This window comes from Lynx rufus, unplaced genomic scaffold (genome assembly GCF_022079265.1).
Source record: "Lynx rufus isolate CCGP_SWC_20201006 ecotype Redwood Valley unplaced genomic scaffold, mLynRuf1.p SCAF_7, whole genome shotgun sequence".
Lineage (NCBI taxonomy): Eukaryota > Metazoa > Chordata > Mammalia > Carnivora > Felidae > Lynx > Lynx rufus.
In genome coordinates this window covers 88,073,006-88,098,950 of record NW_025814889.1, presented here as the reverse complement: position 1 = coordinate 88,098,950, position 25,945 = coordinate 88,073,006, and the positions used below count along the sequence as shown (strand labels likewise).

The 25,945-nt window shown below is 32.8% G+C and overlaps 1 protein-coding gene across 4 annotated transcripts in view; it reads right to left on the bottom strand.

Annotated features, from left to right (window-relative positions):
• Positions 1-25,945, bottom strand: part of USP15 (ubiquitin specific peptidase 15) — a 118,917-nt gene that overhangs the window by 22,033 nt on the left and 70,939 nt on the right. For 2 of the 4 annotated variants that reach the window (XM_047066624.1, XM_047066625.1), the window contains one exon: positions 21,463-21,607. In XM_047066624.1, the coding sequence (XP_046922580.1) occupies positions 21,463-21,607 (145 nt within the window). Of the gene's footprint in view, positions 1-5,463; positions 5,610-21,462; positions 21,608-25,945 lie in introns of those variants that run through there. The other 2 variants (XR_006959854.1, XM_047066626.1) reach the window with 2 other exon arrangements.

Sequence of the window (25,945 nt, the reverse complement as noted above, 5' to 3'; positions counted from 1 at the left end):
AGCCTGAGGAAACTTAACTTTTGTTATGTGAACTCTGGCTAAGTGTGTTCCTACTTCCTCCAGTTCTTCAGTATCATGACAATTCAATTTTCCTTTTTGGCAAGATTAAAACTATGAATTAGTTAATTCTCCATCTCCTTTCTATTCAGAATGAAATAATTTAGGAGTTAAAATAAAATAGATGCCAGAAGTACAGTTTTTCTGTAACACTTTATCTCAAGATAGAATAATTTTAAGTTGATAATACCATATAATTTGAACCCAATGTTATTATTCTTTATTAAGAACCCAATATTACTTTATGAATTAGATGTCTAGAGTCATTAAATAGAATATGTAATGACTGACATATACTTTTTTTTTTTTTTTTTTTTTTTTTTTTACTGCAGGAAGACATTTGTCTTGGGAGTCAAAGTTTTTCACAGCTTGCTTACCACTCAGTTAGGTTAATAGTCTGGGATTAAACAGTCTTGGTAGCTATGAAAAGTTCAACCTGCTGGGTTCATGCCAATAACTGGCATGCCATAAACTATGTCTATATACCATGTACTGTTTGACTAAAACTTCAAAATTAAGCATATTTGATTTTTTGAAATAAATTATGATGTTCTGTTTTGTGGTTTCAATTATGAATTAATTTAGGTTTACGTAAGTAACCATAACATCTATTTTGGTATTTTCAATGTAATAAAAATAATACTGCTCAAATTGGTAGTCTAGTACCCATAATAAGGCAAAAGGGAAATTGTTTATAATATCATGGAATCTGTTATTATATAATTAATTCTTAGGCAATGAAAGCAAATAAAAATGTTTAGAGTAGACTATATAGACCTTAGTGTCATTTACAAGCCATTTTCAGCAAATATCAAATTTTATGTGAGCAAGAGGAAGATAAAGGTAGATTACAGTGTAGGAGGCGATTCAGGAAAGGATACTTTCCAACTTCTGAACTCCTTTTACATGTCAACCTCTCAAAATCTTACACAGCTTTTGAGATTCATTCTCTTTTCCTTTTGCATTATATGTTCTTTTAACTATAAACCCAGCACTAGAGGTAGGGTCAGGCAACCCAGAATACACCATGGCTAAACTAAATGCCACCACTTAGTAGTATCATCTGATTTAATACAAACAGGATGAACACTATATAGTCAATGAGGCAAAGGGGAGGTCAGACAGCATTTCCAACAATTAACAGTTTTCAAATCCTTGTATTTGATCAGTTCAGGGTTATACTAAGAATATGATATTCTACTAATGTAACACAATTATACAAAGAACCTAATTTATGGTTTTACCAAACTAAGAACCAAGTTGTACAGATGTGAATAATTTTTGAACTTTGTTTTCACTTAATTCTATGTATCCTTATCTTGCAAAGAACTTCCAAATATAATTTAAAATCTGTAGCTTTCCAGTAGCATCCGGAGTGATTTTTCTAAAATTTATATCACTTTCATGCTAAAAATAATAGCAATTTCAGATTGAAATCTCAATTTTTGAGAAGTCTGTCTTTTGCCCGCCTATGTGGCCTCTTATCTTGCTAATACCTTTATGTGACTCTATCCTAGCCTCATTTAATTACTTGAGGTTCCTTGACCTCCATGTATTCTCTCACTCTTAGATTTGCAACATCAATCCATCTATGTGAAATATACCTTCTTTGTTCTATTAACTTCTACTAAACCATCAAGATTCAGGTATCCTGTCTGGGAAGTATTCCTAGATTTCCTTCTAATGTTTCCTTTGGTATGTTTCCATATTGCATAATGCTCACTTGTACTATACCACTTATTTTCTAATATACTGTAACTTTAATTTTTAGTTTATCTGTCTTGCCAAATGGACTGTGACCTTCATGAGAGCAGGAACCATAATATCAATTATATGTATATCTCCAGCACTCAGTATGTGTACAATAAACACACGTTTAATAAAACATGTTTTTGCCTATATATACAAATGTTTTTATCCTTTTGGCTTTTTAAATCCTTTCCTCCAATGTTTGGCACAGAGCAAATTTTTCTTGAATGAATTATTACTTAGGGAGGCAAAAATATATTAGCTGGTAATGGATAATCTCAAAAACTTCATCAAGCACTTCCACCTGATTTAATGGTTTAAATCACTTGGTTTAAATTATATAAACCAAAAGAAGGACAGCACCTATTAAAAACTTGCCCATGCTTTTGTGTGACTCTTGATCTCAGGGTTGTGAGCCTGAGCCCCACAGTAGAGATTATGTAAAATAAATAAACTGAAACATCGAAACAAGCAAACACCAAAAAACTTTCCCATCCTTTTAACTTTCATTCAATTCACTATCTACTTTGTAGTGGGTCTCTGCTTGGATTTTTTTTAGTCCTTGATACAGAGACCAATGATTATTTTCAAAGTGACACAAGCCATTTTGAAGATGACTATAATTGAACAATAACAAACTAAAAACAAAACACAGTTTTAATAAGTGCTTGTATTACTTATCAAGATATCATAACCAATATATTTTGAGGTAACCCTTATGTTTAAATTAAAAAAAAAACATTCTATTTGTTAAACATAATTTAAAAAAAATTTAAGTATAGTTGACACACAATGTTACATTAGTTTCAGATATACACCAGAACATACTGTGTTAAGAAACTCACAAGCTACATTTTTCTAAAAATTTATACAAACATATATAAATACAGAAATTCAATAGACAGTTTAAGTGTTCTACTAATGCACATATCATAGTAATTTAAAAACTGAAACTGATGTCAGACTTTTCTTTCTCATATTGTAAAATACAATACTTTTCTCCCTCACCTTGAAATTATTATTCTGGGAATCATTATATTCTTGGACTAGTATAAAGACCACTTAAAATACTAAAAGTTCTCTTTTAATTTTTGGTATAAATTTCAAGGTATAATTAGAATACAGGTCAAACAACTAAAGTATTTCCATGCCTCAAGTGTTGTCAGTATTCAATGCCATCACCGTGGCAGAAGTAAGAAGGTAGTTTCTTAATATTGGTCATACTGCAGTTTGAGTTATAATTTATACAATTCATTCTATCTTTTAACATGGGGCTATCTTAGAAGAATGAACATCTTTGACAAATACAAGAAAACTGGACATTTAGACTAGTTGCCATTAAATATAATGTTTTAAAGAATAAAGATTTTGGTTAGTTCAATAATAAAAACAACAATAACCATAGTTCTGAAGCATCTCTCTCAAAGATTCCTCTGCTATAACAAGTATCACTTTTCCATCTGATTGGGACTGTCCCAAAACAATTCCTTTCTTAAGACATATACAGACAAGGGAATTTCTCCTTTTAACCTGTAAGATACTTTATTGAGTGACATAATATGGACCTGAAATCACACATTTTATGCACCTATGTGGATATATTTCTCACTCTCAATGATTCTTGAACTGCAGAACAGAACAAAACTCATCCTTTCCTAACATAAACGGTTTCTCCTAGCAAAACCTGAGAATACAGATATAAATAAATCTATTGTAAAAACAAAAGGGATTACATAAATAGTATTAGTATGTTATTTTATGGCTACTTATGAGTTTTGTGATGTTCTACCAGTCATATGCCATTTTGAGGTTCACCTTTGTTAATTCAGATTTCAACTACCTGACATTGACAGATACCAACACTTCAGTATTTCAAGGAGAGCTACCTCTTACAACTCACCACCAAAAAAACTGAAGTTCAAGTATGAGGTGATGTGACTCATAATAAAACACAGATCTTAAGCCACATTGGTGCCTACAGTGGTTCTTACAATTGGTAGAATTTTATCAAATACTATGTTAAAAATAAAGCAATAAACAGAATGAAGAGAAGGATTCTGTACCAGTAGTCTCAATTCTTAATGTAAAAAGGAGGAAGTAAAAACTTACAGTAATGAACAAGCAAAATTGCTTTAGTTAAAAAACTAAATTTCACATTTAGTAGATGTTAAAGAGTTTTGGCATTCATTAATTTAAATTAGTCTTTGTGATAAAACAACCAGTTGGTTAACTGGAAGGTCAGGACATAAGCTAGTATGAAAAATTGGTTTATCCATGAGGAATGAGAATGCCTGGGTATGTGCAAGCCAGTCATTTTGTGAGCAGACATGACTACTAAGTATCTGTTCCTGAAAGTGGCTCTGTGGTTCTCTACCTGTGCTTACACATGCATTTAAAATAGAAACCCCAAGTAATAAGAGTATTCTTGAATGTGAATTTAAATTAGGAGTCTTAAGACATATTAGTCCTTAGTTTAATGTATTAAGATTGAACCTTAGCCATGTACTTCTTCCTCCCTTTCTTAGAATGTTCTTCCCCTGTAAGAAATTCTTATTCTTTAACACTCATGTCAGTATCTCTTACAACATTTTATCTTGCTCAGCACCTCAAGGAAGAACTAATATTACTTCTTCTGAGCAAACTCTATACCTTGAATTCACTTACACTGCGCTTATTTTGAAAGCAGCCTCCATGTCTATTTCACCTTTGTACCTCAGGGTCTACAGCACAATGCCTGACACATACCTTAATAAAGGTGTGTTGAATGAATGAAAACTTGTATGACGGAAAGACTGGAAGCTGTCCTTACAGAAACTGAGAACAGTGGGAAAACACTAGAGAGACCTGAATTACACCCTGGTATATAACTATAACCTATCTAAAAGTTCTGTAAGTTCAAAAACAAAAGTCCCAGTAATGCCTAGGCAGGCTTTTCTAATGAAGAAAAACAGCTACTGTGAATGCCCCAAGCTATCAGGATAAATCCATATAAGTCAAAGACATGTGAAGGAAAAGTATTTGGAAATATATTTTTATCAAGACTCCTCACTAAATCTTCAACCTAGAATGAGGTATAAAAATTCTGAAGAGAGTTCTTCTAAATAATCGAATGTCTCAATCAGTGGACATTCTGCAATATGGTTCAATGTATATAGAACTTTAACCACTGCCACCATGAAGAACTATTTTTAAAAAGAATGCATATACCATTCAACTATTTTATAAAGTAATAATTCTCTATGAAAAACTCTCTGGTTACAAATTTCCATACATGTAAAATTGGAATATTATGTGAGGTTATGATTTTCTTTCATTATTTAATTAGCTGGAAAGGCTACAATGCTCTGTACATAAGTTTTCCTTATACACACATGCACAAATCCTATTGCTCTTACATTATTTTCAAAAAGTTCTTCCGTTAAATATGTTCTGATCAATAAGACTGATGTTTCTAGAGTTCTCTGGAAAAAATTAATGACTCATAAGAGTCTCAATTTTGTATTTCACTATAAATTTCTATATCATTTTTTAATTGATGAAGTGAAATAAAGTTCTACTATATAACCAAATCTCAAGTCTGTAATCAACATATTTTAGGAAATGAATAATTAATAGCCATCCCAATAACTTGTAATGAATCTGGAATTTCCCCAGTACCTGGAAAATAGCCAAAGTAATCCCCTTCAAAAAGAGAAAGTTGTCTTTTGTAATGCTGAATATGAACCACTCCCTTTCTGTTCAGGTGCTCCAGAAGCCCAATTTTCAAGTGATCATGTATGCTCACTATTTTAGTAAACCGGTAACTAGAACAGGAAAGAAAACAAACTTAATTTTTGATTACCTAAAGCTCTGAGTTGTGTAACTCATTCTGTAACTGATCAAAATGTAATGCCACTCACACCCTTTAAAAAAAAAGTAGCTATACCTTCAAACTAACCAATACTAAAAATAAAAACCCAATCTAAAATGAGGAAACCATTTTCTTCTCTTATAATTTAAAAAATTACACCTGAAGTGACCTTAGAATAATCCAATATTTTTTTCCTGGATTTTAATATTAGATGGATAAAGAATTTTCAGATTTGCCATGCTATCGTTTTTCATTTTGTCATGACAACAGTATAGACATTCTAAAAAGGTCTGAATTCTGAAGCATTTCTCTAAATACTGGGATATTGGCTCTAGTTCTGTAATGAAACAGTGGATGAGAAAGGAAAGTATGATGTAGATTTTTACAATGAAGAAGTATAAATATAAGCCTGCCCCTTCATCAAGTAAATTTTAAAAATGAGGTATTTTTAAGACACCTGATATTTTATTCTTCGTTACTTTTTCCCTTAGGAAAGGCCAATCTCATTACATTTGGGAGATCAATTCTGAAGCTTCTCCACATATTTTGGGAAAGCATATACAATCATTCTATTTTGCTTTTCATTTCCAATCTCCCTCCAAGCTTTCTTTAAAAAATAAATTCAGGTAAGTAAAATACAAGTGGGAATAAATTTATTTATTTAAAAAAAACCCCAAAAACCAAAACTTCTGTTTTTCCCTCTCCCAACTAGTCAGAGAAGAGAGAACTGACATACACTCAACTTAAAATATTGGAACTTTACATAAAATAGTTTCAAAGGCTGCATTTTTGAATTGGACAAAGATAATGTTCTAACAATGTATGTTATTAACCTGGTCACTATGCTTAAGACATAAATTAAATTTCATTTAAGTTCCTGCTGTCACCCTTTCTTTCAAATTCTATGAAATTTCTTCTTCATACAATACTTAAATTCAATAAAGAATTATTATGAAAGCTCTGGGAAATAGGAGAACTAATGGGGAACATTTTGTGGGCTAACAAAGAAATAGTGTTATTTTTCTCTCTAATCTATAAAATTGAGGAAGGAGAATTCTAAGTTTGTGAAAAGGTCTACCCCGTTACTGGCAGTGAGTAAAGCTTATAACTAGAGATTTCAATGTTAAAAAAGCCATGATTATGTAAAGACCATTAATTTTCATACTAAAAGCTATCAGCAGAAACTAGACGGAAGATCTATTTTTAATATAAGTAAATTTGAAAGCTTCTGAGATGATTATACCAACAACAATACTGCAAGTTTCAGGCAGAATGTATTTTAGTGAGGTTTTCAAACTACTCAGCTACAGCATCAACTGTCTAGAAAAAAAAATTTTTTTTGGTAAGAGGCTATTTAATGAGTGATTTTATGTTTAATATTATTTATAGGAAGCAAGCTAAAATCAAATGGTTCTAATAATATTAATAAACTTTAGTATAAATTGCATTTATTTTAAAGAACTAAAGCATATGAATTCAATTGTAATATTTAGTATTATTATCTGCTCTACACTGTTAATAATTCAAAACTGGCTCACAATGAAATGAATGCCACTATTTTAGGCAAGCAAGATGAAGGACTTTAGAAAAAGCAATGGTTCTTCATAATTTTGTGTGTGGTTCAGTGCCTTGCACATAATATTCAGTATAGAAACATTTTTGAAAAAATAAGTATCACAAATTTCTGATTCACTGATCTTTTAGTTTCCCTGTGAAGGCATACATGAAAGGATAGCAGAAATTTTTCACGAAGTTTAACTGAATTTTTACATTCTTTAAGGGAAATCACCAAGTCATGTACTTCTCTTCATTATTTCATTACACTAGACCCCAAACTGACAATAAATACTTCAGCTGAGTTGAAAAAGAAGTTTAAGGACCATGTAATAGCATGAACTATGAAGGGTTTCTGATTATTTTCATAATCCAAAAGAACTTTAAATTTATCTAAATAATCACTCAACAGATATTTATTAGGAACAGAAAATTATTATTTGAAGAGTTTCTAGTAATATAAAAATAATGTTCCAAAAGGATTTTTTCCTATCATTCACTGTGCATTCATGGAACTAGTTGCGTGGGACTGGGGGTTGCTCTGCCAGGCTGGGGTTAACATAGCAGTCCGATGCAAGTGCCATCAGACTGGTTACACCAGTGGAACCTAACGCTGTATTATTTCTTGAACTTTATATATAGCTGGGTTTCTGACTTACACGGTTGCAAGAAGTAAATACATATATTATGTGCTATTATTCTTTTTAAAATTAATGTGCTCTTTTGGAGTTAGCTCCAGAAAGATCATTAATCTGGTCCAGGTGAAGTTCTAAACATTTCTGGTAAATTTTCTAATGCAGTATTTCTCTGTTTATGTGAAAGAACTAATTTCTTAACAATTTCCAAATCATCATAGACTGAGACTTTTATAAAGTACAGTAAAAATGAACCACTAGAAAAATGAAATAAAAAACGACATACAAAAAAACAAAGCCTCATCTTCTATTATGAGATTTAATAGATATAAAATACCCTGACCAAGTTGCTAGAAAAGTTTGACCACTTATACTTAATTTCTATGCTTATTTGTCAACCATGCTGTCTCATCCATAGACAGACTCTGAGAAATACTGTTCTAATCATTATCTGGCATTATGCTAAACATTGGGGATATAAAAGAAAACCAAAGACAGTCTCTACTTTCATGACTCTCACTGTGTAATAGGTATTTATCCAGAAGAAAGAGAGGAAAGGGGGGAGAGATAGAGATGTGGGAAAGGCAACGAGGGAAAAGGAAGGAGTATACACAAACAAGTTTGATACATAACAAATTCCAAGAACCTTTAGTTTTGGCTTAAGAGGTAGGAAAAGCCCCATTTGGGTTTTATCCTTTAGGTGATGAGAAGCAAGTTTTAAGCAAAGAGATAAATAATTATATTTGCATTTTAAAACAACGACTCTGGAAGCAATGCACTAAATGGAGAGGAAGAGGATAAATGAAGGAATAAAGATAGGAGTTAGAGATATATTTCAACAGGTCACATAAAAGATGCTCAAGTACTCAAATATTGTACTGACAGAAGAGAAGATGGATGGAAGTGACACTAAGAGGTAGTGAAATGAACAGGATCTGGGGAGAGTCTCCAGTTTTTGACTTGGGTTAGTGGGTGGACAGTTGCAACTAAGGGAGTATGAGATAAAAGGATCAGGTTTCTTGGGAGAGTGTTTGGTCTTAGTAGCCAAGGTTAGTTTAAGTGTAATATTATCTAGGCAGAAATGTCCATCTAATTGTTATATACTGGAAGGAAACTCAGGAGGGAGAATTATAGTGGAGACAGATTTGAGATTTGTCAGTTAAAGTGGATGTCAACATCTCAAAGGTAAAGAGTGACATCTCAAAGATAAAGAGGCTACAAACAACCCTGCAAACAGAAGGTCAAGAATGACTTTATCAAAAGCAATTTTTTGGGGGTGGTATGATGGTCACAGTGATGACATAACAATAGTTGATAACTGCATATTGTTTACCAGGTACCAAGCACTTGTTAAACAATTTATCTTCATTTAATAGATGAAGAAACTAAAAAGCTTCTTATTCAAGATCACACAACCAAGTGGCAGAACTAGGTTTTGAATCCAAGCAGTCAGGTTCCAAAACCTATGCTTGTAACTACTATGCTATGCTGCAGAGGACGACTGAATGGAAGATGAGAAAGTAGGAAGAAAGTACAAACCATTATTTTCAGTTTTCAAGGTTAAGAGTCCTCTTCACTCCTCACTTAGAAGAAAAAAAAAAAAGACTTGACGATATATATATATATATATATATATATATATATATATGCATGCTGAAAGGAACACAGTGAAAATGTGAGGTAAAAGGTACATAACAAAGATATGATGATTAATGGAACAAGTTTTGGGAAGATAGCAGAGGTCCCAGGAAGATGGTGGTATAATCATGATGACACAGACACTTCAGGTATGGTACAATGAGAATAAGAGGAATCTTAAAATGTTCTAGCTTACTATTAAGAATTTCCTTATAAACAATTAGTAACATTTTGGTTAAAAATTTATAATTTCTTTTCAAAAGTTATTGAAAACTTTTTCTTGTCAAAGTATATAATAATTAGGTCCTGGGCAATTACCGAAGAATCATTCATAATACTTCAATTACATACCAAATCTGTAACAACAACTATATATATCTGTTTATATTTACATATATAAATAGATATATATTTATATTCATATATACATAATGAATATACGTGTGTATATAGATTAGTGCATGTGTGTCAGTGATTCAGTTTATTTTCAAAGCAACATCTCTCTAAATGAAAGCCAGAGACAGACTTTCAATTTTTAATTATACACGACATGGTTATAAAGCAGTGATTTTCTGGTAAACCCTTCAAGTTCAAATGAACATCATCTTTGATGTAATCACTTTAGAAGGCTGTATGTTTTCTTGATACTGTCATTGCTCAAAATATTTTAGGTGCTTTTCAATAGAGCTGGCACACATATGAAAAAGCATTAATATCTAGCATACAGTGGGTGCCAATATGTGTTTCATGTGTGTATACTCAATGAGCTTTTTTGTATGGTAACATAGATTTGTTTTCATTTATTTTTTTAATGTTTATTTTTGAGAGAGTGAGAGAAGGGGAGGTGCAGGGGGGTGGGGGGGGAGGGAGATACAGAAAGAATCTGAAGCAGGCCCCAGGCTCTGAGCTGTCAGCACAGAGGCCAACATGGGGCTCAAACCCATGAACTGTGAGATCCTAACCCGAGCTCAAGTCAGGCGCTGAGTGAGTCACTCAGGCACCCCATGGTATGGTAAAATAGATTTCTAATGTAGGGATTTTTGTGATAGAAAATTATGGGAACAAGCATGAGCTGTAATGTTGTATTTGTACCTTTGGTAATTCAGTGTTATTTTTATGACCAGATGAATAAAAGAGAAGTCATTATGAATAGTGTACTTTATCAAATAAAATCAAGGCCTGACTCAAAAGTCACCTCCTTGGTGAAGCCTCACTTATTTCCCAGGGGCTCATTTTTCTTTGCTTCTGTAACATTTGGCTGATCATGCTTTCTATCATATCACATACTGTGTCTTATTTATTTATACGTCTATTTCATTCACAACACCAAGAACTTCTAAGAGCACAGGCAGTCTTTTTCAATTCTATTACTAATGGCTAGAATACTGTTTGGTACCCAGAGACTCAGTGGATGTTTGTTGGATTAGCTAAATAAATTACCCCGATAAAAACAAGACAACTAGTTTAGCTGCTCTTAATTCCTTTGCCCTTTCTCTCTCCAACCCTAGATAAACCCAGTTACTTACTATATGAACCCAGTCATCTACTGTACGCACCATGTAGCTAAACACTGCTAGAGAAAATTTCAAGTGAATAAACCCACACCGTTCTAAATTGATCTCCAGACTCAAATGAGATTTCAATACTGCCAAGCAATCTTACTCTTTCATTCTTAGCAAATAACCTGGTCTCGTATTTTTAGGATAATGAAAGTCAACACAAAATCTAGAAACTACTTGTAAACAATCTTCTTTTCTCCTGTTGGCAACAGCAGTGTTTTTATTCCACTCAAATGTTACATTTTAAAGCTTAGTCTTGGGACCTCTTTTTCACAGATGCCCTCATTTAGATGCAACTATACCTGATATTAAATATCATCTATAAGCAGCCATACTTCCATTGCTAACCTAAGCCTCTGGTCTGTATTCCTTGTTAGAATATCCATCTGCCTATAATGTATCTAACTTGGGATGTTTCATGGTTGTCACAAACTGAATATGCCTAAAAAAATTAACTCATATTCTTCTCCCTACCCGAAATTTGCTCCTGCTACTGTGCCTCTCCTCCCATCACTCCAATTTCATTAAATGGCTATAATTATGATGCACAAGCCAGTACCTAGAGACAAACGTGACTTTCTTCACTTTTCATTAACTCGAGTTCCTTCTACATATCAAACATTGTTCTAGGTAACAGAAGTACAGCAGTGACTGAAAGCCCCTGTGTTCATGGAGGATGTATGTGAGAGAGAGGTAGGAGGAGGTAGACAGATATTTGGGTCTATAGCAGTGACTAAAACAAAGGCCCTGAGCTCATGGAGTGTGTGTGTGAGCATGCAACTCTGTGCGTGTGTGTGTGTGTGTGTGTGTGTGTGTGTGTGTGTGTGTGAAGTAGGCGAAGGCAGACAGACAACAAACCCAAATATGTAGAGAGCATATGAGCTGGTCATAGCTGATGTATGGAATGTGAAGAGGGTGGTTACTACTGCATATAAAGTGAGTGTGAAGGTTCTGACTGATAATAAGAGACCTAAGGAAGAGAGAGAACAAGGATATAAGTATCTGGAGGAAGAAATTCGAGGGCTAGGAAATTCTAAGTTCAGAGATCCTGAGGCATGAACATTCTTGGCATCACAAGACTAGGGCTAATAAGGATGGAGAAAAGGGAACATGGAAGAAAGTGGAAGGAAATAAGATAGCATGCAGCCATATCACACAGCACCTTGTATCTGTTTTAAGAACTTCACTTTGGTTGAGTGAAATACGAAAGCATTTAGTATTACAGACAAGGAGTAATGGAAATGCCTTAGGTTTGAACAGGATAGCTTTGGCTGCTCTTTTGAGAAAAGGTCATGAGGATGAAGAATGTAAGCAGATAAATCAGCTAGGAGATAACTGCAATAAATCAGATGAAATTACGGTAGCCTAAGAATCTTTAATGCTTTCATAATACATTAAAATCCAAATTCCCCCTACATGATCTGGCTTTGCCTACTTCTTCAGACTCATTTTATACCACTCCCGTTCAAATATTATTCCACAGGTTACTACTCATCTTTTGGCTCCTCAAACTTGCCTGTCCTAGAGGCTTTGCACACGTTATTGCTCTCCATCTAACTTCAACTCTCACCTAATTCACACCTAATTCATGAGTTCTTTGGTCATAACTCAAATGTTACTTATGGACAGTATGACACCCAAGATCAAGCAGGTATTCTCCAAGTTCTTGTTATTTTCTCAGAGCACCCCATTTTTCTTCTTCATGCTGCTTATCAGAATTCATGATTTATTTAATGTTTATCTTCTCTACTAGACTATGCTCCATGGAAACAAATACAGTTTTGTTCACGTTATAATTAGTGCCTACGAAAGGAACTTAGTAGGCCCTCAATAAATATGTGCTGAGTAAATGAATGGATGAATTCATAAGTATATTTGATTAAAAAGAATTACCCAGCTTGATCACCTACAATACTCTGAAGATAAGGTTCTGAAAAACTTCAGGTTTTTGAAAATCAACTTCATCATCAAAGAAGAGAAATATCAATGATATTAAGAAAAAGGAAAGCAATTCCAAAAGGAGTTTTAAAATGTTTTGAACACTCTATCAAATGAGTAAATGTGTATATAATCTCCTACAAAACTATTTTGATCTGTACAAAAGTAATACTACTTTTGGGGGACCATCTTGTATTAAGGGGACCATATACTTGGCCTAGATAAAAAACATTTTTAATGGCTGTACAATATGTATACTTAAGGCCACTGAACTGGACATTAAAAGTGATTAAAATAGTAAATTTTATGTTATGTATATCTGACCACAATTAAGTATTTTTATGCATTTCTTACAAGTTGATTAGTATAATTTTGACAGATACATTATCTCAGAATGTTTGGAATAACAACTGAGTTTTAACTCACTTATTAACTTGTTCTAGACAAATCACTTAAACTTTCCTTGCCTCAATTTTCTCATCAGTGAAATAAGGATACCTTATGCCCTGACAGACCTCTGTGAAGAGGAAATTAAGAAAGTGACAATGATATAAAAACCTGCACTCTGCAAAGAAGGGTACTGTTTTCAGAGGCTGCAGGTTCTTTACTGGGCTGTTAATTTTTAATATGAGTTTAGGGAAATGAGTAATTTATTTCAAATATTATTAAGTAATGGTTTTCAGTAACCAACTCACTGACCCTCTCCCTGCCCCGTATAGCATAGTTTACAAATCACTGTTAAGAATTTATGGATATTACTTAGCAACTGGTTTCCATACATGTATACACTACTAAAGGAATATGTAACTAAGCAATTATTTGTAAAGTGACTAATGAAGTGGTTCATGAGCAATAAGCATAATCACAAACTATTTCTACGCAAAAACTAAAATAGAAAGGTGATTTTAAGATAAAGGACATTAAAAAGAAAAAGTCCAGAAGATTAGGGAGATTTTAGTAATAAATATAGCACAGCTTCAGTTGACCAGAGTTTATATGTATACATTAAAACAAATAGACAAAAGATAACAAAACAAGCCCTTAAGAGGGATTTAGAGGGGATTTAGTGTGCCTTTCCTTTTCTTAAGGCTCTATCAGTCCAATATCCTATATTTTCTAGTGACACTATTCCATAATAGCAATTTGGAATTTAGACTATAAGCCTGACATATTTTAGAATCTTCCAACTATAAAGTGTTGAATATTAGTGTATATTTAATAAAGGAGGAAATAGATCTTAGAAAACATTCTGCCATCAAGAAAATCAACTGTTTGATTTTTAGGTGATAGAAGTAAATCTGGAACCACTTCCACTTTGTTTTTTTTTTCGGTTTTTATTTTTAGAGGGGAAGAAATTTGTAGTTATTGTTATAAATTATAGATTGACATTTCTTACATTTTCCTTTGATTACAAATAAACATCCTTTTTTAAAAAATGTTTATTTTTGAGAGAGTGAGTGAGCGAGCAGGAGAGGGGCAGAGAGAGAAAGAGAGAGAGAATCTCAAGCAGGCTCCATGCTGTCAGCATGAAGCCTGACGTGGGTCTCAAACTCATGAACTGAGAGATCACGACCTGAGCCAAAATCAAGAGTTAGACGCTCAACTGAGCTACCCAGGCACCCCATAAATACCTTTTTTTTTGTTTGTTTATTTCGAGAGAAAGAGAGCACGAGCATGAGCGGATTAGGATCAGAGAGATGAGACAGAGACTCCCAAGTAGGCTCTGTGCTGTCAGGACATAGCCTGGAACAGGGGCTCGATTTCACAAACTGAGATCATGACCTGAGCCAAAATCAAGAGTTGGATGCTTAACTGACTGAGCCACCCAAGTGCCCCTACAAATAAATATCCTTACAACAATTATTAAAATCAGTACAAGAAGGGCACCTGGCTGGCTCACTCCATGGAGCATGTGGACCTTGAAACTGGGATTGTGAGTTTGAGCCCCATGTTGGGTATAGAGTTTACTTAAAAATTAAAAAAAAAAAAAATCAATACAAGATATTTTAGTCTGATTGTATTAACCACTGCTATAAGGTGTGATCACTGTAAGTAATCCAACCTAGTGAGTATATGTAAATTGGTGTTGATCTTTTTATAGCCAGAATAATGTAGAAACAATTCTGTATTAGAATCAGGTGTAATTATTTACAACTCCTTGAAATCATCCCTCTATTTCTCCACAATCTATACTTAATGTCATTTCCTATTATAGAATTAGGGGCAGATAAAACATTTAAGTCTATATTAATTCAGAAGTTGAAGCATTAAACCTAGAGAAATTTGTATTTTCATTCAGAAAATGTGAAGAGCAGACAAATAAGTTTAATTGCTTCAGTATCTGATTTTAAGAAAGGCATCTTTTCTTAAGGAATCTACTCCTGAAATCATTGTTGCTAGCTAACTCGGATGTAAATTAAAAACTAAAAAAAAAATTTTTTTTAATTTTAAGAAGGCGTGTTTTCATGACAAAAAAATCACTATGAGGCAAGTTACACAGGCTCAAGTCATTCTTTTAAAGATACCATTTCTCCCCCAGTCATGAAAACTATATTCTTACAGAACTATGCTATATATATTCTTCCCCCAAATAAAATGCCTGACAAATCAGGTTTTCCTTTTCCACCCCGTTCTCTTTTTTTTTTTCCAAGTTTATTTATTTTTTAAGTTTATTTATTTTGAGAGTGAGAGAGAACGTGCAAACAGGGGAGGGGCTGAGCGAGAGAATTCCAAGCAGGCTCTGTGCTAACAGCGGGAACTCAAACTCACGAACCGTGACATCATGACCTGAACTGAAATCAAGAGTCAGACTCTTAACTGACTGAGCCACCCGGGTGCATCCCCCTTTCTCTTTCTGAAAGAAGGGGTGACTTCTCTCTTACCCTAGCTCAAACAAAGAGAAAAGTAAAAACATTGGTATCTGTGTTGAGAAAGTGAATGGTTCTAATATAAGTAAGGTCATTTCCATTTTACATCAAAATGGAAAGAAGACCCAAGTGAGCTGCCATTTGATAGATGATTCAACATATTTTTGATGATAGTGCCATGTAATTTTTGGCACATAATATGGGAGGAACTCAAATAACTGATTTTAATTTCCTGGATTAGATACGTCAAGTACAGCATACAGTTAATAATTTTGTATTTTTGCATGGTGACAGATGATTATTTTGTAACATATAAAAATATCAAATCATTATGTAGTACACATGAAACTAACATAATATTGTATGCCATTTATCATTTTTTAAAAATCTTCCCTACAAAGAAATATTTGAATTTTTAGCTATATTCTCTGTTTATTAGAAGTCGTCATTTCCTCAAGATCCTCAACTGTTTTTTTTAAATTCTTAAGTCTCAGGGGTTAAATCATTCTTTTTTTGATGAAAACCATTTCATTTATTTAACTATAAATCTGGCTAAACAAAATTAGCTTCATGTTAAACCGGGCTTCTAAGAATTGGTGTTCCAATTAATGCAAAAAGAATGTCTCAGGGTGAGAGAAGAACAGCATTATACTTCATCATATGCAAAGCTATAAAGTACTACAACACAAAAATAATACCTTCAGTAATATCTTTTCCACTGTTTCACGGTATTACAGGATTTTAGTTTCTTAAAAAAATGTTATTTCTGTGTATTACTCATTCTGTTTATTTGAAAAATAAACTTTAAGCTTTCTATTTAACATTCTTCTGAATTTATTGAATAGATTTTTTCCTAATCCAACAGATAATAATAATAATAAAAAAGTTGACTTTAAAAATGCTTGGAATCACAACTGATTTTACACTATATGACAGAACAGACCCTCGATTATTTTTTTTTCAATGACTTCCTACAGTAAGGAGCCCTATTACTTCCAAGTAAAGAGTTTGAAAACAACCATCTTACGCCATGCTGCCTTCCAGTGGAAAAGACCATATCACTTCCCTGCTTCAAATCCATCTGAAGAGTTGCTTCTTCCAGGAAGCCAATCATGAGCTTCCTAGGCCTTGACAATGAAAAAGACAAGGGTTGGAGTGCTCCTGAATCTACTCAACTGATGCTAATTAAAATTACCTCCAATAATGCAAACTTTTTTTTTTAAATTTTTTTTTTTCAACGTTTATTTATTTTTGGGACAGAGAGAGACAGAGCATGAACGGGGGAGGGGCAGAGAGAGAGGGAGACACAGAATCGGAAACAGGCTCCAGGCTCTGAGCCATCAGCCCAGAGCCCGACGCGGGGCTCGAACCCACGGACCATGAGATCGTGACCTGGCTGAAGTCGGACGCTTAACCGACTGCGCCACCCAGGCGCCCCCAATAATGCAAACTTTTATAACTAAACATTCTCTCAAAGATTTAGGACATTAGAAAACTATTTTGCTAACTTATTTGTACCACTGGGACATGGTGGTATATGCCTACAATCATAACTACTGAGGAGGCTGAGGCCAGGGATAACCTGATCTCAAGAATTTTGAGCTCTCTGAAGACTAAATATGCACAAAGAGTTCTTCATTATTATATTCCTTGCCTATCAGTTTGTGTAGGGAGAGTTAAACACAGTTCAGAAATGGAGCAGATGATAAATACCATTATTAAAATAATACTGAGTGAAAAAGAATTTAAAAATATAATTAATTCTTTCTTCATTCACTAGGTTCAACCCAAGTGGAATAAGACTTGTAGGAAAGGGGAATAAATACAGGGGTTATTGAAGGTAGACTTTTTTCCAGAGTCACTCTGCTTAGCTCCCTGAATTTAAAGAAAGAAAAAAAAAAAGAAGATAAAATATTAACCTAATGCCTACTCATATATGATGTGCCAGTCACTATTCTAAGAGCTTTATATTCAACTCATTTAATCCTCATGAAATTCCTAAGATACAGGTACTATTATTTTCCTCATGAGAAAAATGAGTTGTGGAAATAATGTAAACAGGGCAACACAGCTAATAAATAGGAGAGACATATTTTCAATCCAGACAGTGTAACTCTATAGTCTGTGCTCCTAATCTATATTATTAGTTTTTAATGTGTTCTTTTCTTTTTTTCTTGCTATAATATAGTTTTTAGACTGTTCCTTAGAGTCTTAGAATCCCATGAAAATGCTTCTGGGGCCATTAAGAAAAGAAAGTAAGAGAAAGCAGATGGGACTCCACATCCTTTACCCAAAACAACTTCACTGCATCTGTTTAAAAAGAGGATAGAATTAAACTTTTCATAGTAATAATTAAAAAAAAAAAGATTTTCATAATGAAATACAGAAAGTGTGAAAATCAAATTATCTAGACTATAATCTTCATGAGGTCAGGATTTATGTCCAAAAGTATCTCACATGTTTGATATTCAATAAATATTAACTTAAGAAATCAGAACTATATGGCAGTACTACTCTCATCAAAAAAATTTAATATTCATTCATACCATTACATCAGACAAAATCTTGAATACCAATATAATTAAATAACACTAATAATATTAAATTCATAATAAGATTGGTGCCACTTAGTTTTTAATAAGAAACCAAAAGATTTCATTACCTCAAGGCTACTGATCGCTTAATAAGCATAATCCATTCTCACATAGAAAAAAAAAAAGGTACGCTTTCCACTCACATTTTTTAAAATATATCAGTAATTATACTGCCTGAGATACTAAAATGTCTATGCATTTTTTAGGATTGGTAAATATAAGAAGTTACACTGAAATTCAAATTATCAGGAGAAATATTGGAATATTTCTGAAGCTCATGAATTGTCTTCAACTTCACAGGTATTACAAGAAAACTGGAAAAAAAGGATAATTGAGGAAATAGTATCTAAAAAAAATACTCAAAAAAATCTACTCTATTAGTTATCTTTTACCCCTTTCATCTGTAGACCTAACAACTTACATACGTGTTCATGAAACAGGGATAAAGGCTACCAACATTTTGTATTCCCTTTAATGGTGAGTGTTCAGGTTGAGAGTGGACACCTAACCAATCAAAAATCACAAAAGCTTTAAGAAAATGAAACTAGTACTAGCTTTTCTAACTGTGGATTTAGATTAAAAGTCAAAAGTAGCAAAAATAAAAACTCATCTTTTTCTCTTACCCAAACTGATGTAGAGATTTTTATTTTAGAGAAAATACAATTTCCAGCCAAGACACAGACATGAAATAATATCCACTGCTTAAAAATTTTAAATCCCTTAAGTTTTCATCAAAAGTTTTTCTTATTTTATGACTAGTACAAGAAAGTAACAAACTATCACCCTAACAAACCTCACCCTCATGAATCTAATTTCAACTGAAATGAAACATGTGAAGGCGATATAATATTAAGAGACGGTCAGCAATAGACCTACCAATTTATTGTAATAACAATGCTTTAAAGTGAGGCAAAAACTAATAGAAGTTTCTGATACCTTAAACATATACAAGAAAGTTCAACAAATGCCAAATCTAGCTCAACATAAGTGGTTAGAAGATTTAATTTTAATACTCATTTTTGAGAAATTATAACCATCTGGAAACAAAACACTAAAGACTGTATCAAAGGCAGAGGTAATTAGAATGTAATAATCCCTTCAAAGGAACTCAGTTTGAATGAAAGCCAGAGCTTTCTCTGAATGATTAGCATGAACATGAACTCGTTCTCTTCTGAGAGACTCAAATTTTTTAGTGCCTATAATGTTAAAATTATTTTCTTAATCCTTATGAGAAAGCATCAGGATTGGTTTTCTACACTAGATTAAAAAGAAAACAAAAAAAATTTCTCAAGTTTTCATCAAGTGTCTAGAACCAAAATAATTTTGGCAGTGCAAGGATAGGAGTTATACAAAAATTATGACCTGGTGACACAAGAACAGGGTTTTCTGGTACTGATGAAACCACCATTTATATAAAACATTTTCCAGAGATGGTATTAAAGATGATGTTCAGAGGTCAGGTAGAGTAGTCCAACAGATACCCAAATAAAATGAGAACCTGTCTGGCCTGTTCCTGTCTCTGCAAGCTCAGCACCCACACACTTTATCTAAATAGCTGTCAGGATAATAATATGTTTTGACTTGTTCTCAGATGATGTTCCCATTCTCCTGTCCCAGAAAAATAAAGGTAAATGTTTTAAAAAATTGCTAGGATCCCAGAAAAATAATTTTGAATAAAAAAATTCACATTAAAGTATAAATAATATTACTCATCAAAGAGGGTTTAGGAAGAGTTTATTAACCTTACACAGTATATGCTTGAACAGAAAGGCTATTTCCTGAGTGGCTCAAATCTAAACCAAGAAATCAGAAATTAAGCGTATTTATGTCCCCTATGCATTTCTAAAAGATTTCCAATTCCTGATCTAGAGAATTATGACAATTAAGTTCTAATTTTCCAAGAATGCTGCAAAGGCAATGGTTAATTTAGGAGACAAATTGATTAATGCCAAAGTACAAAAGGATTTATTTAGAAATTTGGGTGGTTAAGAGTCGTATACTATTCTTAGTGAAAAAGAATTGTAATAATGTCCTTAATTAATCCATACTCTATATGTAATCTATATCTTTGTGGGATGACACATGGGCATAGGAGATTTACTATTAAAATATGAATAGAGAACAAAAAATTCATATTTAAAAATAAAATTTCAGAATTTGCAAAACAAAAACAAAAAACACCCCAAAACAAAGGACCAAAAGAAAAAAAAAAAGATTAAAATTGAAATATCAAAAATAATATACCATTATTTTGGGCTTTTTGAAATACAGAATTCTATCAAAGGGGAATGAAACAACCAGCTCTAATTTTATAAACAGTGAGATATTAAAAAATATATAGATTATTGTCATTACTTCAAAGTCGATCAAAGACATAAACATTTAACAAGTTGGAAGAGGATATAGACAGAGCAGGAAGAAAAGGGGAGTTCCATGGAGAGACAAAGGGAAAAAAGGGGCAGTGATCAATTATATCCCCAAATTAAAAGATCTTTAAGGGAAAGTGATTTGTTAAAATATGTATGCAAAAGGAGGTTCATAGAATTTTCTCATTAAAAAAAATCTTAATTTCATATTAAGTTTAAAAAAAAAGATTTAAAAATAAATTTATTTAGAGTTAGAGGACTGGTGACCATAAAAGATTCATTCTCTAACATTCCCACAGATGTCCAAAAAACGCATGAAATTTCTACTGAATATGTAAAGGAGAGATCTCATGTGGTGTTTTTCTTTCTTTCTTTTTTTTTAAGAGTCTAGGTTTTCTGTTTGAAATTATATTTTTGCATGAAGTGATAGTTAATCTTCCACCATGTGGTAATCAGTCATATGCCACCTAATTGAGGAACATGATAATGATACTAGTACTAGAATGAGTGAATCAAATATACATGCTTAAATCTTCCATGAAAACAGAAACTTTCAAAACATATATAATACTTATGTTTTGATATGTAAAAGTCTACTCTTCTTTTATTGCTGATTTCCATGAAACACATGAGTTTCACTTTGGAAAGGACCTACCTGAATAGCTGAGTTCATGAAACACGTATTTCCCAAGTTACTTAGGCCGCAGAGGCCTGGCTGTTCATTGTTTCTGCCAGGTTCTGAATAATCATAGTTCTTATAAGCAGTATATGATGGGAGACAATAATTTGAATTTTTCACACTGGAAGAAAACAAAGAATATTTTTCATAATGCAGCTGATTATAATATAGTTATATGAACACAGTACTTTAAACTTGAGATAGGTGGTCAGTCATTAAATTCTTTATAAAAAAAATTAACTCAGGTACTTTTAAAGATATGAATCTAAATCAAAAGAACCCCTCTAATCAAGATACATCCCATCAACAAAATCACTGCACACTATGCCACACCAACCAATACAAACCACTGTTATATCTTTCTACCCTTGATTAGCCGGAGCAGCTCCACAGCTTGCTCCATTCTTCATTGCTCCATCAAATTTAAAACATTCAGATTTTAAACACCACCCACAGCAATAAATCATCTCATTTATGTCCCTTTTACATCCTGCTACTGTAATTGAAGGAGAACAGTAGAAACAGGAGTTGTGCTTTAGTTACAGGTGAGAGAAGAGATTTCCAAGGCCTCTGTGACATCACTGGTCTGATGCACTGAAGATTCTATTTATAGTTTCTATGCTAGACCAGCAAAATCTAGTATTCAAATGCAGAAAAAGCCTGGGCTGATCAAGGCTGCAAAATGAAATGATTCTACGCAAGAACATTCCAGTATTATTTGCCTTTTCTTTCTTCTGGCTTGTTACAATAATGTAGTTTATTCAACTAGATGAATATAACCTTAGGATAATTTAGACTATCAGTAGAATAAATATTAATCTTAAAAACAAAGAGCCAAGTCATCTTCAACGTTAGGGAACCAGGGTAATTTTAGAAAGAACTAAGGAAAGTCAATCAATAAGTTAAATTGTCCTCTTTCTTTTTACATGTAATAAAAAATAATTCTGTGGAAAAGGATGGATTCTTCCTTAATTTTTAATAGGTTATTTTATAAAATATTTACAATGGACACTTCAGATTATTATTCAAAAGCATACTTTCAACCATAATTTTTTTTATTCATTAGAACAAACCTGAATGAGAATCAAGGTCATTGCTAAAAGCAAATGATGATTCAAATAAAAGAATACAGTGTTACAAATAAACATGATGAATCAGTAAACCTGACAATCCCAATTGGCTACACTTTATTCCTGGTATTCTTTTTTAAAAATAATTTTTACTTAAGATTTCAAATACTTTCTATTGTAGCTTCTATATTCTCACTTTTCTATTATAACACTTTAAGTGAACTATACTACTACCTGTTTTAACAAACCCTTTAGTAAAGACACACACACACACACACACACACACACACCCCAACAAGCTAAACAGTTTAAACAAAAGTACCTCAACCAAAAACTAAACATACGATGCTAACCAACTAGTACTTTTGCATTTTTAAGAGCATACCCCCCCCACCAAATAAAAAGACCAACTCCAAGACTCAAAAAAGCAATATATCCTAAGATTAAAAAAAAAAAAAAAAAAAAAAAGAGGGCCCAAAGAAATGCAACCTTGATTAATTCAAATTCAGAATTTCTAGACTTATAACTATATTTACTTGTTTTAAACTAAAAAAAAGTATAAAACAAAAAACAAGCATCTTTTGGTTTTGTCAGGTCACTAGCCTTATGATTCATATTTTATATGCCCAATAACTAAAAAAGTACAAGACACCTATTAGCAATTCTTCAGTCAGTAACTGGTGATTGGATTATCAAATCTAACTTCTTCAAGGACATGTAACAAAAAGCTAAATTCTGTTTTTCTGTTAGTCCTATAAGTAGTGCTAAAAATCAAGGTCTCTACATACAAAAATGAAAGGTCTATATTTTCTATACATGCTACATGTTCCAGATATAAAACTATAATAGAATTTGAGCAGAGTATATAGCAAAAGTATGCTCAAATGCATGCTCATGCTTAGACGTGCGTGCGCGCGCGCGCGCGCGCACGCACACGCACACACACACACACACACACACACACGAAAAGACTAAAAACACATTTACATACATCTTCCTTAAGTATATATTCAGATATCTATCTCTGCCCACAAGTAACCTGAATGGATGCTGGAAGCTCTCCTCTTCGTAGTGGCAACAGGATGGAATTTGCTACGATAGGGATTTTTATTTACTGAGAAATGAACAAAAAACTTACTTGCAGAACAATTTTTTGGTTTTGTCTTAAAAAAAATTTTTTTTAACGTTTACTTCTGAGAGAGCGAGAGAGAGCGAGAGAGAGACAGAGTGTGAGAAGGAGAGGGGCAGAGAGAGAGAGAGAGAGAGAGGGAGACACAGAATCCAAAGCAGGCTCCAGGCTCTGAGCTGTCAGCACGGAGCCCGATGCCGGGCTTGAACCCACAAACCAGGGGATCATGACCTGAGCTGAAGTCCGATGCTTAACCACTGAGCCACCCAGGCACCCCTTTTGTTTTGTCATTTAAAATTTGAATCCTTAAAGGATATCTACATTTTAGACTAAGTGACAGGATAAGTATAATTCTTGCTCAAAAACTGAAACAGTCTAGATGCTCAATGATAGTAATGAAAAGTGATAAATTTAAAATATGTTAATACTATATAGATTAGCCAGTTATAATCCACATGTTATGTGCTTTGTGAATCAAATATTAAAGTCATGGAAAATACCAAAACTAGCAGTTCTTAAACACTTCAACAAAGTCCTGGAAACCTAGGCCTAAAGATAGCCTCTGTTATCTTTCATGACTATTTTTTTCCTAGAGATTGTAAACTAATCCTTATCCTCTAAGGCTATGCTATTTTGCAAAAATAAATATGCCTGTAATCTTAATGGGAATTTTAGCACTTACTATACTATATAAATTCTGTATTATAAATTTATCACCCTAAATGAAGACACTGAAAAAAGTAAGTTGTTTTTTGGTAAAAGTGAGATCTATACAAATTTAAGACTGACTTTTCAATTAGCATTTACACTTGACATTATGAGCATTAAAAATCTATAATTTAATCCTCATAAGTACAATGATACCTATTTTGCAGTTAATGAATGATGCTTTCCAGAAGTAACTTGTAAAGAGCCATATGGCTGGCTAGCTCTGGCAGTCTCCAAAATCAAGTTCTTTTTCACAGTTTAATCTCTTACAGGGAGTCATTTCCATTTCAAATAAAAGAGCTTTAAATGAATTAACATAAAAATAGAAATGTGTTCTGATGTGGAATGCCACGAGTTGGGACAACACACACATTGAAAAGATTTTTTTAAAGGCAGTATTCTATCAAGGCAAATGCAGCAAGACAGAAAAATGCAGTGAACAGAAAGAAACTGGTGCATATTAAAAATGTACTTAAATTATAATCGAGGCACAACCAAATACTGTATGTAAGATCAGGCAAAATTACTACATCAGGGTGAACAACTGATTCTTCATAATATTAGTCTTCAGTAAAAGCTTTATTAAATTTATATGAAATAGTTCCAAGTATACTTTGTTACTATCTTTATGACCAATATCCTTATTTCTCGTAGTGAAAAATTTTATCTTAGTAATGTATCCATTTAATTCAAATCTTGAAACTGTAGATAGTTTCATATAAACTTGTAAGTCATAACTACTGATTTTCATACATACTTTGTTCTTGTAGAATATCTCCACATACTTGAAGTTTCAAAAATGCAACTTATCTAAAAAATGTCATTAGCCTTTTTACATACTTTTAATTAAATGAAGCATGCTATTTCCATATGAAGCCTTAAGCCGCTACTTATTTCTACAAGCTGAATGGAAAGAAATTTTGTGAAATAATTTAGATAATGACGATATTAATTTAAATTCAAATATTAATTTAAAATAATCAAAATACTAAGTCAAATTAATGTAAAACATTTTTTCCATTTTATAAATTTTGTTTCACCTAAGAAAAGTAAACTTGACTTTTAAGCGTGGTGGTAACTCATTAGCTATTTGCTATAAAAATTTCCTAATATGAAGGACTATTTTAGTGTCTAAATTAAACAACTATACCTAAAAATATAATCTATCCATGGGAGGAGAATCATTAGTTAATCATATTTTAAACTTAAGAAAATCCTCCAATTCCTCTCAGTATCTTCTGCAGTTAGAGGTTTTAAGATCCGATTGTAACATCATATTTTTACTACAGGAGGGAGATAAGACAAAAACAGAGACTCACCAGACCACATATACTAATAAGACGACTCCAGTCAAAAGGTCAAAATACAGTCTATGCTCAATACAGTCTACATACAATGTTAAAAGTCTCTCCAAAGAATAACTATAAACACATTATACCTGGAACTGCTTCTTTTACAGTAAATGTGTGAGCATCTCCAATTGGTAGAAATACAAGAAGTACTTTATCTCCTATGAAAAAATTACTTTGATGAATTTAATTAAAAGATACCA